At 41.7% G+C, this 15,280-nt stretch overlaps 1 protein-coding gene across 1 annotated transcript; it reads right to left on the bottom strand.

Annotated features, from left to right (window-relative positions):
• Nucleotides 1-2,056: 2,056 nt before the first annotated feature.
• KCNK15 (potassium two pore domain channel subfamily K member 15) lies at nucleotides 2,057-14,240 on the bottom strand. Its single transcript, XM_026697554.2, has 2 exons — nucleotides 13,486-14,240; nucleotides 2,057-8,058 (listed from the first exon to the last, which is right to left on the bottom strand). Exons 1-2 carry the CDS (start codon nucleotides 13,799-13,801, stop codon nucleotides 7,142-7,144), a joined length of 1,233 nt encoding a protein of 410 aa, XP_026553339.2. The 5' UTR covers nucleotides 13,802-14,240; the 3' UTR covers nucleotides 2,057-7,141.
• Between the last annotated feature and the right edge of the window lie 1,040 nt (nucleotides 14,241-15,280).

The raw sequence follows: 15,280 nt of genomic DNA, 5'->3' as shown, positions 1-15,280 counted from the left end.
TTTACTATTTTTAATATGAGCTTATATCTTTACTGCAAGCATCTGGACAAGCAATGGATGACAGCAAAGAAATAAAAGATTATTCTTATGATTTTCACGTAACAGTTTCCTGAACTTTTGCAATCTTGCTGTGATATACTTAGGTAGGGTTGTGTTTTTGCCATCCCCCCCCCCTTTTTTAAAGTTAATTAAATAGTGGAAAAAGGAAAAAAAAACTTAAGACATCTCATGCATATCTATGAGCATAGAGAATTTAATCAAACATTTCAATAAAGGACAATCCTACTGTAATCTGGTTTGTAAGGGATTCATTTACAAGGTCCAAGCTTTTAGCCCATTGAGAAATGGGTACTATAAATGTATCTTTATAAAGTTTTCAAAAAGGAAGTTAAAAGATGAGGAATTCATTTCTATTGTCCAGTCATCTGAACATAGGAATTTTTTTTTCATATTTTCTGAAAAAATGAAAGTGTGTCTCAAAGTATACCTAATTTTAGCTATCTAGTAACATTCATAATTAGGTCATTAAAGCAGGTCAGTAGAGAAATTTTAACAAATTAAATTAAAAGTTTTAAAAAATCAAGTTGGTCCAACCCTCCCAACTCTTCCTCACACTTCTAGAGGATTACTTCAAGGTAAAACTGCAAATACCAATCTATTTTGAGATCACCTAACAAAGACAGCTCTCAAAATAATTACAGCATGTGTTATCAGAGTATATTTTAAGATAATTTGTATTTTTAAATCCCCGCACAGCTACTTGCAGCAGTGCTATTCACGTAGTGGTTACTATTTTTAGCAACGTATCAAGTATATTGACCCACTTACTTCTTCAAAAATTGTTAGACACTGAAGCTTGAATTAAAACTGGATTTTTTTTAAAAAGCCCTTGCAAACAATGTACCCAAAATAGCTTGTTTTGCCCTTCCCATTAGATGAAAATATGATTGTCTGCTTTCTGATTCAGAATGGCATGTGAGAACATAATTTGATTAGTTAGATTAAGAAAACTAGGTGGGTGTGTTATGGCCTGAACAAGAGATGCACAGTGAACCTGCCCTCCCATATAGGAAAAAACAGGTGGTCCCTTGCCTATTCTAAGTATTTCCATTATTTCAGCAAAACTCTGAAAGCCATTATGTCAATTATCCCTTGTTCCCGGTGTAATGAGCAAGAGAAACAGAATTGCATTATCACAGAAAATCTATGTAGTCCAGCAATTTGGACTCTGGATAAATGCACTTTGAGATTCCAGGATCTTTCCTATAATCTTTTTTAGCCAGGCATAAATTTGCCCTAGATTTAATCAAAACAGCTACATGGGCTATGACAGGAAAAATAAAGCAGAAATCCTATGAAAAAACAAAACTTGAAGCAGATGTTTTGTATACAATTTGATGCTATAAATTATTCTCATCCATGGCAAAGATTTTAAGGTTGCCAAGGTTGAAAAACACTGTTTTAAAGGACTGGGGGATAAAAGGGGTAGACACTATTGGTAAAACATTCCCCCCCGCCCCCATAAGGCACACTCTGATGGGAAAAGGGAGAAAGCCAGAAATAGGTATATGCAAAAAAAAATCCTGGGTAAGGAACAGCTTGTGCCTGAACAGAAGCACCTGTTTTGTCTGCACACAGAATAAAATGAGGATATTTTGGTCCAAGTAGAATGGTTTGGGCAGCAGGGAGAAAAAGTTGAGATCAGCAGTTGGTGAGGAGAGAGGAAGGGAGGAACATTCTGGGAAGATTGAGTTGGGGGGAATCTATCTACGTGGTTCAAGAGAGACCAGCCTTGACCACCCCCCCACTCTGATTTTCAGTTTTATGCAACCATAGCTGCATATGAAGCTCTGAGAACTGAAGAAGCTTCTTGGATGAGAAGGAAAATGTCCTCAAAGAAAACCCAGAAAGTCCAGTTGCCTCTTGAAAAAGCACCTTTGGGACAACCGTGACCAGAATGACCTAGAACCTCTATAGACATATAGCTGGCCTGAAATGGTTCAGGAAGATAGTTTCCCCATTTTGTACATACCCGTAGAGTGGAATAAAGTCACACTTTAATTTGAAATAGTTCTTTACTTAGAGCAAGTACAGAAATATTTGAAGGAAGAATACAGAATATCTTTTCTCATGAAGATGGTCCCTCTGGATGGACATAAGGAACCACTGGAAAAGTTTAGGCACCATCCATATGTAGTAACAAAATGGACCTGAGCACTTAAATCTTTTTAGAAAACATACCCAAATTAAAGCAGTTGTTTGAACAGAGTCTTCTAGACAAATTATATTAAAATCAGTATAAAACTTACTTTCAATCTTGCTGGAATCATTTTTCATTTCCTAGACATTTGATGTCTCATGCTGCTGCTGCACCCACGTTATTCAAAGTCTGTTATTTATAGGCTTTAATATAGGTTAATTTTGTATTACTTTAGATGGGTTATTAGACTAACTGCATAAGAAGTATTTTAATGTTGCCCAGCACCTGGTAACTATAGCAGAGAAAAGTTAAAATAACAATGAACCTCCTTCTTTTGTTTAGTAATTTGCAGGTTCCCTGCCTTAGGCTTCTACAGTGACTTTACCCATTAAACAATAAGTGGGATTAATAAATTCTCCCTCCCCACCATCAAATTAACATCTTTCTAAATTTGCTTGCTAAACCAATTTCAAAAATCGCATTACCATTGTTGAAAAAAAAACTTAAAGGGGCCTTGATCTATATCTGTGGCATCCATTTTAAAAAAAATTGAGCAACTTGATTCCTTCGGATATACTTACTGATTCCTCATAATAAATACATCTGTTGAAAAAGATGCAGCCATTTATAGTTTCTTCCATGCTAATTGATGGGAGACACTCCTCAGGCCCAAAGTTGGAAAGGGGATTCCCTCCCGCCCCCCAAAATATATATACTAGAATAAGCCTAGAATCAGGTATCTGGTCCACATCCTGAGATTAAATCATCAACAGGCAAGCACAGATATTCTGCTTCAAACTACTGCATAATAAGATTTTCCATTTTTTTTCATTAGCAAGACAATGTGTGTTTACTGAAACACATACATTTCCATATAATATGCAACAAAATTGGGCTTTTTAAAAAGGAAAAATTATGCTAATCATCCATGCCTTTCAACAGTTATTATACTTTAAGAGACTTAATATTATAAATAAGCTAGCTTCACAGCCCCATATTGTTCAGCAACCATCGGAGACTGCCAAGCAATAAATATAACAATATATTTCTTGTGAAAGGAATAAGAACATCTCTTCCTCTGCAATATGCCTGCTTTACATGTAAAAGGATATACCGGTATGTAAGACTCTACTGTAACTAAAAAAATTATGGATTAAAAAAAATCTCTGGAATTTCCCTTATCACCAAAAGATCTAGCTAGATTTTTCTGGACTAGATGGGCAAATGGACCTTGTTTAAGAAAAACAACTTCTTATGTAATAGCTAAGGTTCATATGTCACACGAAGCCATTGTTACACATAGGCTGTTGAATAAGTCATAACTAGGTTCATTCACCAAGCCTAAGCCTGATTTGCAATTATTATTCAAATTAGTTTGAAGCAATTTAGAACCTGCTCACTTCCTGTGGAAGCCTGAAAATGCTAGGCCGACTTATTGAAGTACAACTCCTACTGCATTCCTATGGCGGCACAGGAGGGGAAGCTTCTGCATTCACTGTACAAGAAACTAAATTAAAAAGTAATTAGCCATTGTGCCAAATTAATCATTACACTTAAGACTGGAACTCAGTGTTAAGACATTAGTGCTGCTTTTTCGGTGTGCCTATTTTAATAATCTAACTGGGGGGGAGGGGTGTCATTTTTGCTCCCAGCACTGTAGTTACCATTCTGAGTTTCAGGCAACATAGGCCAATCCTCTATTGCACAGAGGTGATCTTCCCAATTTTAGAAAAGATACTGCAGATTTTTCAGCGTAAAATCACAGCACACATTCTAGCAATGTAGGACACAGAGAATATCTGAATTGGCCTGAACCCAATGACTAGGTGGAGGCTGCCCAATGAGGAAATGTAGCTTAGGGTTTTCTGAGATGGAGGGTCCTCAAATCCTTTGACAGCAAGAATGCTTTGTGTACATTAACTTCGTATGTTTGGAACTAAGAAATTTACTGACAGAACAATTAATCAGTGGAACAATTTTGCCTCCAGAAGTTGTAAATGCTCCAATACTGGAAGTTTTTAAGAAGATATTGGACAATTCAGATTTGTCTGAAATGGTATAGAGTTTCCTGCCTAAGCAGGGGGTTGGACTAGAAGACCTCCAAGGTCCCTTCCAACTCTGTTATTCTATTCTATTCTAAACTAGAAACAGAACCAAAATAACCAAGCCAAGAAGGCACCGCAGAACCTAAATAATAATGTAAACACTATCCTTGGCCCTTGTAAAAAGATTTTAGCCTTGCAACTGCTATCGCAAGTGAACCAAAAAAATGATATGAAATAAACCCTTGGGTTGCCAAAGGGAAAACAGCAACCTCCTGTTGCCATTATTTTCCATGTTATCTGCCAATCAAGTCATCAGCAGCTGCCGGAGCAGCAGGCTATGAAAGACATAAAGTTTCTCATCTAACTTGATCTCTTTTCCATTTTGTAATTGCATATATTGAGGGGTAGAGCTGCCAAAGGGGTCTGTAGCCAGGAAAGATACTGCTACTCCAAGGCTGGTTTCAGTCTTTGATGCACCAAGGTTCCCTTTTCGTTTCCTTTTCTTTTTTAGTGGCATTCATGAATTTTCAAGCCTGCAAATATGTCTCCACAGGGCTCAGAACTCTATTCTATTCTGTTCTGTTCTATTAATTCTAATTCTTACTCTTATTCGGGTTCTTACTCTGCCTAGCTTTGCCAATATTAATCAAACCAGATTGCAAGCTCTTCAGAAAGGGGACTAGGGAGGGAGGTAGCAATAACAGAAATTGTGAATCACAGTTGGCTGCTCCCCAATCTGTTACCCCTCAGATACGTCACTCCATTTGGTCTTCTAAACCAGGAGGAAAATGTGGAAAACATTTCTAACAATGATTGGGATTTGCAGAGGATCAGGTGAGATTTTCTGATGGTTAGCACAGGTTGATTGGCTTTCTTCCAAAGGCCACAAACTGGATTGCAGACATGTAAGCTAGGGGGCCCAAGGAACAATGTCATCTTCTGTGCCTCGTCCAGTTTTATCAGCTGGGAGAAAGGCAGTTGAGAGACCCTAGCAACACTGGAAGTCTTGGAATAAAAATAAACCAAGAGAAGGGCTAAAGACATGCAACTGCTCCATAATGATTTCCAGACTGAGTGATGCCTTTAATTGGATCCTGTCTGTATGTGAAAGTTGGCTATATAAATTGCTGCTGTGCTTTGTTTCTTTATGGTTTAAAAAAACCTTTTTAAACCATAAAGATACTTTTTATAGTATCTTTCTTCCCACTCCTCCTGAATACTGTTTTCAGCTCCTAAAGTGATATCACTAAACAATATTATTTCCTACCACTGTGTATGCAAATAAGTTTCTAAATATGCCATTTGTATAGCTAAAATGAAGTGAGATGCACATGGCTGTGTAGCCTGATTGATGAGACTATGATAGATTATCATTCGTGTCTGGTGAACAGCTATATGGCTGTTTTCAGTGGCCTAAAACACTTGTAAATACATGCACATAAATAAATTTAATTGAGGCACCATTAGTCCTCCCCATTTTCAGATGAGATAGGTTATGCTGATTTGCTGATTGGCCTTAAAATAAGCCCACCCACCTTCATCCCTGAATATTTCAAATCCAGAACTCCAAATGGGAGAGCAATTAAAACACTGATCTAAAAAATCTGAATGGAAGCATCTACCTATCAACATCCCTCCAAATAACCTTTGATATATAAAGATGTGCACCGCTACTGTAGACAAAGACAGTTGTGGTGAGAAAGCAGAACTTCTTTGTAACTTCTATTGCAAAGAAACCCCAGTAGGCCACAAGTATGGGTAGTCCTTGTTTAGTAACCACAACTACTCTGTTGTTAAGTGAAGTGGTTGCTAAATGAAACTGTGACTATGCTTATGACCTTAATTCAGCATTCCTTTGCCTTACAGACCAGCAAAGATGGTAAATGGGTTGTTTGGAAAGTTACTGCTTCATCACTGTTGTTACTGTGAACTGCCCATAAATTAGGCAGTCACTAAAGGATATCTGCCTGTAGTCACAAGGTAAATCTGGTTTAGTTACTAGAATTGACTGATTTGAATTAGAGCCATACAGATTCTTAGTTCTCAATTCTTGAACAATAGCAATATCTCCCAGCCTGAATGTAACCTGCAAAAAATTAAGATGATTCAGATTTTTATGAGGAAAGACCATGAACTCTGTTCGTGTTTGATTCCTGTAATAAACTTGTAGAATCCTTTCTTCCCAAGTGAAGAGCAGAAGATGGGATGATAGGGGTGTAAAGAACCATATTTATCTATGACAATACAACAGATACAAAGCCTGGTAGAGTACAGCCAATACTAACCAACTTCATTATGCTCCAAAGCTTATGCCTTATAAAAGCTGGTTAGACTTGAAGATGCTCCCAAACTTTGTGTCCATTCTTTGCCCTTTTGCAGAATACTTAGCCTACAAGCCTGACATCTGTTCACTGTTTCTTTTAGGGTATAGATCTGTCAACTTCTTCGACAAAAACAAGACAAGCTGAGTCTACAGGCTGTCTTAATACAACTGAGTATTATCTGTATATTTACTGCAAAGGAATAATTAGACATCTCCACAGATGTTATGGCAACTCAGAGGCACTGTGGGGTTTTAGTACTTAAATCCATTTAACCTCGGCTTTGAATGCAAACGTTGTGACATATGTTGATGGGAGAACTATTATTCAGCATTAATTTTCAAAGGGCATTGCTCAGGCAGCATTGCACAGGCTTAGCAGGAATGCAATATACATGGGTAGACATTTCAGCATGTGCCTGCAAAGAAAAGGGGGAAGAAGAAAGAAAGGAGGGCACTCCACCACTATCTGACAATTCAGTTCACCATTTATCGTCAAAAAACACTGTTCAGTAGCAGGACAAAGGCCCAAGAAAATTTTTTTAAAAAAAAAAGTTCGAAAGAGCATGCATGCTTTCAAATAGACTTTCTCCGGACTCTGGAGTGCCCTCGGCAACTGGGACTATCAGATGACAAAGTACTGCCAGGAGAAGACAGGCCAGTGTGATCCTTACCACCTAGGGAGACTTCCATGATTTTGTAAGAAATTGAGTTGTAATAAACCAGATTTGTATGGCAATTGAAAGGTTCAGAATGGGGCGGATCTGGGCTTCTGCTCATCTGTGGCCTGTAACATAGGCACGTACAAAAGGAAGGGACTTTTGTGGTAGAAACCAAAGGTTTGCTTCTCTGGTGCTCAGCATCATCCTGGATCAATGGGATGAGGTTCATCTGACTGGTCCTGTCTTCTACAGGGAGCAAGATCTCGTTTGTACTCCTGCTATCTTCCCTGGGTTTCAAGTTGATGTAATTTCTGGCTCTCCTTAAAGAGGCCTTCTCTTCTTCATCCCGACGCTCATCTTCTGAGTTCATGATCAAAAATCTGAAGACCACCAAGTTAAGAAAGGCCCCAATCACTGTCAAGCCCACTAAGATGTACATAAAGCTGAACGCTACGTAGGGAGGCTTCTTCTGCAAAGCTTCGTGTTTCTGCAGGGCGACAAAGTCTCCAAATCCAATGGTGGTCAACGTTATGAAGCAGTAGTAAAAGGCATGGAAGAAAGTCCAGCCTTCAAAATAGGAAAAGGCAGCTGCCCCGATACCTAAGGTCCCCATACATGAGAGAAAACCAACTACAACCATGTTTTTCATGGAGACTGTTGTCTGCCTCATTCCCAGGCACTGCTTTATTTTTTTTAGCACCATCCGAACAAGAATATTCATGCGCTCCCCAAGGCTCTGGAACATCACCAGAGTGAGCGGGATGCCAAGGATGGCATAGAACATGCAAAACACTTTGCCAGCATCAGTTCCAGGAGCCGCATGCCCATAGCCTGCAGCAAAACAAGGAAATAAAAAGAGAAACTTGTATTAAAAATTAAGACAGAAACAAAATCACAGTCCACCCTATTTTAAGAACTAGCTTAGTAATGGAAATTTCAGGTAACTGCCTTTCCCTGTGTGGGGACGACGGGTGATGTCGCAGTCAAGAACTAGATATTCCCCTATACAATATGATACACAAAGAAAAGATGATGAAACCTCTCACACGTGTTGAAGGATCAGCTATTTGACGATGATGAGAAGAAATGCAAACGTGAAATGATATGACACCTTAGAAAACACAAGCAATCATTTACTGGCTCAATGTATGTTGATATCTGAAGAAAACTTGATATTAATCTATAGTACCAGTGATGGGATTCAAAAAAAATTATTACCGGTTCTGTGGGTGTGGCTTGGTGGGCATGGCAGGGGAAGGATACTGTGGTGGGCATTCCCACCCCACTCCTGGGGGAAGGATACTGCAAAATCCCATTCCCTCCCGACCCCACTAACCTGCTTTCCACCTCAGTTCTCCAGTGCAGGGCAAGAAAAGAAGACCCAGCTGATAAGCTGGGACTCAGGAGGCAGAGAATAGATGGGGACAGGGCTAGTCAGAGGTGGTATTTGCCGGTTCTCCAAACTACTCAAAATTTCCGCTACCAGATCTCCAGGAACTGATTAGAACCTGCTGAATACCACCTCTGTATAGTACATAGTAGAACAAGGCTCCCACGTTCACACTAGAGATTATTGATAATCCTTTCCAAGAATTAAAAACACTTGCTGCTGAAGGTGTTAAAGATGATGGCGATACCTAGCATTATATACTTTGTTTGCATTTTTCCTGACTTGATCACTGTTAAAGACCCCAAGAAGAATGAGTGAGTGGAGTTACTCAAGAGGGCAAAGTGAAACTTGTTTTGTTCATTACCAAGTTTGAGAACCATCAGAAAAGCTTTCTGGTCTTCTCTATCCAACACCCTTCTTGCGTAGCCAGTTCACTAAAAGGCTACTACTCTCAGTAAATTTAGAAACAAAGATGCCTACAAGCAATAACTCCAGCTTGTTCACACCCGGTTTATTGAGTGGAACATGAATTAGTTCCAGGCACGAAATTGTATTGACAGAAACCTAGTAAATATTTGTTTGGTAGTTGCTTTTGTAGACTTATTGGCAAAGCTGAACTATGAATTTCCATTCCAAACCTACAGGGCTTATTTTCTTTATGCATTAACGGTATCTATTTATTATTTTGTTTGTATTTTTAAAAATCTTTCCCAATTTTCTTTCTTTTCTTTTTTGGATGGTAGACAAATAAATATTTCAAATGTCATTACTCTCTAGATTTGTTTATAGGCATTATAAAATGATGGGAGTTTTTTTCTTTTCAATTTCTTTCCTTATGAAATGTGCTACACCATTATCTTTTTACCAAACAGTTGCCAAACATCAGGTCAATGTTTTCTTTGAGTACAGTATCCTCATTACAGCACTTTTTCCAGCTGGTCAAAATCATGCATATATAAAATAAATACTTTATCATTTCTTACAGCTACATCTTACTGCTTATCCATTCAGTTTGGAAACATGCTTGGAGACCTCTCTGTAATCCCTTACCCCCACCATCAATGAGCATCATCTACTGCCCATCCTGATCTCTACATTATCTGCAAAAATATTAAAAAGCAACATTTCCATTGATCTGCCTCACTCGGGGCTCCATGTCTTATATCCCTCCACTCAGAAAACCCCTCATCTACTTCATTCTTTACCCAAATTGAAATCCAAGTCCTGATTTCCTGAGAAGTAAAGACAATATTTGCACGACAAGATAAAAGAAAGTGGGGATCAAAAACTGGATGTTGAGAAACGTAAGTTGCACAAAAGTACAGTGGAAGAGAAGGTATTCTAAGGATAGAGTCATATGCAAACCAGACATGCCAATTCGCTTTCTGCAAGGTTTGGCAAGAACAACTTTGCATGGATTCTTTCCCATTCAATCTTGTCCCTTTATCCTGTACATAAACAGTGATGTCAACAGTTCTTCTCCAAAGAAGAGGCAGTTAAAGATACATGAATATATCACCATAGATGGAAATCGTACTTGCTATTATTTATGTTATTGTGGAAAGAGAGGAGCCTTGTTGCAGTGCAATATTCTGTCAAATATTGTCCTTTTCTTTTTTTAACCAAAATTCAAACACAATCATTTGGATAGTGGGGATTGGGAAAACAAAAATATCCTAAATTGTATAGTTAGCAATTAATGTGTAATTTTTAATATTTGAAACCCACTTGCTTCATGGATGCTGGAAGAAGCAATTTCTGCCAATTCTCCAAAATGCTGGGGAAACCCAGGGCAGAAATAAGTGTCCAAAGATACATATATTCTCTCCATAAATACATTCCTATGCCAGGCTTAATAACAGCGAAGAGAATATTTCTCTTGTCTTAAGTGATTTAATTTGTGTCACACACCATGAGGATACGCATATCCAATAGAAGAATAGGACATATGGGGGGAATCCTCAACTTACAACCATGGGTTTAGCCACCATTCAGAATAGCACTTGTGACTGGTCCTCGCACTTAAGACCATTGCAGCATCTGCCTGGCCATGTGATCTAACTTTGGGTGCTTGGCAACTGGCACGTATTTATGATGGTTGCAGCAACCCGAGGGTCATGGTATTGCCAAGCCGTGACCTTCCTAGCCAGCTTCTAACAAAGCAAAGTCAATTGGGAAAGCCAGATTTGCTTAATAGCCTCAAAATTCATTTAACAACTCCAGCAATTCGCATAATAACGGTGGCGAAAAGGCCCTAAGATCAGGCACGACTCATTGCCTTGCTTAACGATGAAAATTCCGGTCCCGTTATGGTTGTGTATGGAAGACTACCCGTGCACCTTTACATGAGTGAACTATAGGTCGTCCTCGACTTACAACAGTTCATCTAGTGACCGTTCAATGTTGCAATGGTATTGAAAAATGTGACTTGTGACCGTTTTTCACAATTCCTACTTTTGCAGCATCCCCATGGTAACGTGATCAAAATTTGGACGCTTGGCAACTGGTTCATATTTATGATAAACAGATAATCAGAGTTGGAAGGGACCTTATAGGTCATCTAATCCAACCCCCCGCTCAAGTGGGATGTTTTCAGGGATCATGTTCTGCCACCTTCTGGCAAGCAAAGTCAATGGGGGAGCCAGATTCATTTAACAACCAATTGCTAATTTAACAACTGCAGTGAATCACTTAACAAATGTTTACAGATTAATAGAGTTGGAAGGGATCTTGTAGGTCATGTAGTCCAACCCCCTACCCAAGCAGGAGAACCTACACCATTTCTCAGAGATGGAAGTCCAGTCTCTTCCTGAAAGCTTCCAGTGACGGAGCTCCCACAACTTCCGAGGGCAAGCTGTTTCACTGGTTGATTGGTCTCACTGTCAGAAAATTTCTCCTTATTTCTAGGTTGAATCTCTCCTTGGTCAGTTTCCATCCATTATTCCTTGTGTGGTCTTTGGGTGCTTTGGAAAATAGGTTGACCCTTTCTTCCTCTCTGTGGCAGCCCTTCAGATATTGGAACACTGTTATCATGTCTCCCCTGGTCTTTCTCTTGACTTTCCCAGATCAATTGGGGATGAGTGACCAGTTACATTACAGCAAATGTAATGTAATTGCAAAAGTCCCAGAGTAGCACTGGAAGAAGAGATCTGAAGCAAGATGGCAGTAATTCACACTGAAAGCTCATGAGATAAAGTGCTTATACATCCTAATTTTCTTGAAAATTGGGAACCAATCAGTGTGAGGACACTAAACTGGCATTGATGCTGGACTTCTCCAGTGAGCAGGATTCACATCTCAACTCCTGAATTTACGACCACAGTTGAGCCCAAAATTTATGCAGCTGAGTGAGAAATTTCTGAAGTGAATTTTGCCCCATTTTACAACTTTTCTTGCCACATTTGTTAAGTGAATCACTGGTTTCCCCATTGACTTTGCTTATCAGAATGTCGCAAAAAGGAATCGCATGACCCAGGGACCCTGCTGCCGTCATAAATACGAGTCAGTAGCCAAGCATCTGTGTCACACGTCCATGGGGACACTGCAACAGTCATAAGTGTGAAAAACAGATGTAAGTCACTTCTTTCAGGGCTGTTGTAACTTTGAATGGCCATCAAGTAAACTGTTATAAGTTGAGGACTACCTGTACGGTCCTTTTCTCTTTTGTAAGTGAGCCCAGTTCCAGGTGGAAAGTGGATTGCGAGCAAGCGAAAGTACTCTGTACATATTCAGAAATGCTTTTCATAATAGTTTGCTCGTACATTCTATCGTTCAGGAAAAAGCTAAAATTAAGCTTGAAATGTGGGATTGTTGGGGAGCAGACAAAAACTGATGTTGACTGATGGCAGCCTGCAGCAGTGATTTCTGGTGGGCCAATCTGCCTGAGAATGCCTCAGCTTGTAGCCCCAAAGCATCTTGAGACCACCAAGCTGGGGAAGGCTGGTGTAAGAGCAGCAGTGGTGGGATTCACAATTTTTTACTACTGGTTCTGCGGGCGTGGCTTGGTTGGCGTGGGGAAGGATTCCCTCCCCACCCCACTAACCTGCTTTCCAGCTCCATTCTCCTGTGCAAGGCAACAAAAGAAGACCCAGCCAATCAGCTGGGACTCGGGAGGCAGAGAATAGATGGGGGTGGGGCCAGTCAGAGGTGGTAATTGCCGGTTCTACGATCTACTCAAAATTTCCGCTACCTGCTGAACACCACCTCTGAAGAGCAGCGATAGGAACCAAGATCACACCGACTAGGGCAGGGGTATCCAAACTTGACAGCTTTAAGACTTGAGGACTTCAACTCCCAGAATTCCTCCTCCAGTCATGTTAGCTCAGGAATTCTGGGAATTGAAGTCCACAAGCCTTAAAACTTGCCAAGTTTGAAGACCCTTGGATTAGGCTCATCTGTTTCTTGAGACTTTGTGGGCTCTGGGTCCACTGAGGAGTTAAATGCTCACCTGAACGCATGTTAAACTCGGTTCAGCAGTCCTTACTACATGCCAAGGCCCCTAAACTGCTATACCTTTTAAGATCTGGTGCAGAGCTCACATCCAGCCTAGAGCAGATGTCTCCAAACTTGGCAACTTTAAGACTTGTGGACTTCAGCTCCCAGAATTCTCCAGCCTGGCTGGAAAATTCTGGGAGCTGAAGTCCACAAGTCTTAAAGTTGCCAAGTTTGGAGACCCCCGGCCTAAAGGATGGATGCCTCAGGACGCCTCACGCCACACCTACAACTGGCGAGGCGGGGGAAGAGCCGGGCACACCCACAGGTGGCTTCTTGGAAGGACGGCCGAGGGGATGATGGGGCGGGGGTGGGGGTGGGGAAGGGAGGCCGCCTCATAGCCAAAGAGAAAGCGGACCCTGGACGCGCACACTCACCGATGGTGGTGATCACCGTGATGGCAAAGTAAAAGGAGCCGGCGAACCTCCACTGACGGCCGGCTCGGTGAGGCTCGGCCCGCAGGACCAGCCGCTCAAACTCCCGGTAGTCTTCCGCCGAGAAGCGGTACTTCTTTCGGAGGTCGCTGCGCTTCTGCTCCAGGAGGCGCTTGTGGCCGACCTCGGCCTCGGCCTCGAGCGCATCGAAGACGGCGGCGCCCACCAGCAGATAGGAGAAAACGCAGACGATGAGGGAGACCGTGCGGAGGTTCTGCCGCTTCATGGCGAGCAGGCGGCCGCCCCGCGGAGGCAGCATCAGCCGGGGCGCCGCATGCCCCCCACACCCGCGCCAGCCGTGCAAGAGCTTCCTACGCCCAGCCCGCCATCCCCCTCGGCGACCACCACCACCACCCACTCCCTCCCGGGCTTCGCGCCGGGGTGCAGCTCCCGTCCCGCCTGCCCCGCCTCGGGGTCCAGGTAGATTCTGCTTTCCGCCCTGGTTCAGCTCCGCTCGTACCTGCGGCGGTCTCCGGCGCGTGTGGCAGCCCCAAACGAGCGGCTCCAGTCGCAGGCGGGAGCCGCCGCCGCCGCCACGCCTCCCCTTTTCCAGCTGCGGGTGTGGGAAGAGGAGGAGGCGGGTGGGGCCGGGAGCTCTTGCGCCACCGGAGGCCGCATCCCGCCGAACCGAAGGAGCTTCAGGCTCGTTGAACTCGCGCCGTCCTGGCTGGAACCTGAGTGCCTGGAAACCCGGGACCCTTTAGGTTAGCCCCTGACGGCGTTCCCGAACCTCAGCCCTACTGGAAGCCAAATCCCATCGGTTTCTCAGCAAGGCAGTCACTGCCGCTCACATAGGCGATGGAACCCAGTAGGATGTTTTTCCCCAAGTACTGAGTGCATTTTTTATTTTCCATAGCCAACTGCACAGCTTATTATTTGCTCTTTGAATGACGTCGTTAGTCCCAGTTTTTTTTTGCCCTGGCTCTTTGACATTTTGAGCAGTGAGCCCCTCTACCAAGGACAGAAATTAAAGTGGCTTTGATTTGCATTTGGCATCTTTTATTACAAGGATAGTATAACTCCCCCTCTCCACTGGCAATAACTTTTGGAGGTTTTCAGAAGCTAAGTGCCTCTGATTTCATATACAGCCTTTTTGCTTAATGGCTGCTTGGCCAGGAAAAGCAACCAGGTATGGTAGTAACATTCCCATTAGGCACTGAACAGGTGAATCTTGATTTCATTCTGGTTCAGTTTAACAACTGAAGTTGTCTTCTATATTTGTTGCCAAAGTGTAGTAAATTTAATGTCAGCATTTCATGAACGCATCAAACTAATGAACAGGCAATCCATCAAAAATTAGGTACTTAAAACGAATTTAGAAAAAAACTGTTTAGTGTGAAGTATGGTAAAACGGTGGATTTGATTCATTGAGATCAAAGCCAAAATGGTGTCCGTGTAAATTTAGCTCTAAGTAATCCTTTTGATAGACATTATACTGTTCCCACCCACTGCTAGGAGATTTGAAGAGCCTGCAGCAGGTGGATAAGTCACATGCTTGCTGTGTTTCTCTTTTAGTTCCTGTTTTGTAATTTTTTAAAATAATAATTAGACCAAGCAGATGGCAAGCTTGCTGAACATAACCTCATATATGAAAAAGAACAATCATATTCTGTCAGCCTTACCAGGTGGACCGAACAGGAAACATGACCAGATGAGCTAATTCCACTCTTGTAAGGCTACATTATCTGAATCTTACAAGTCTGAAAGTACAATTCTCCTGCATCACCTTTACATCCCC

Source organism: Pseudonaja textilis, chromosome 3 (genome assembly GCF_049901715.1).
Source record: "Pseudonaja textilis isolate UNSWEBS1 chromosome 3, rPseTex1.2, whole genome shotgun sequence".
Classification (NCBI taxonomy): domain Eukaryota; kingdom Metazoa; phylum Chordata; class Lepidosauria; order Squamata; family Elapidae; genus Pseudonaja; species Pseudonaja textilis.
This window is presented reverse-complemented; position numbering and strand designations above follow the sequence as displayed.

Coding starts and splice junctions, on each gene's coding strand:
- KCNK15 (XM_026697554.2), bottom strand. CDS start 13,801: ATGCTGCCTCCGCGGGGCGGCCGCCTGCTCGCCATGAAGCGGCAGAAC. Junction 8,059..13,485: donor CACGGTGATCACCACCATCG/GTGAGTGTGCGC, acceptor GTTTTGCTGCAG/GCTATGGGCATGCGGCTCCT.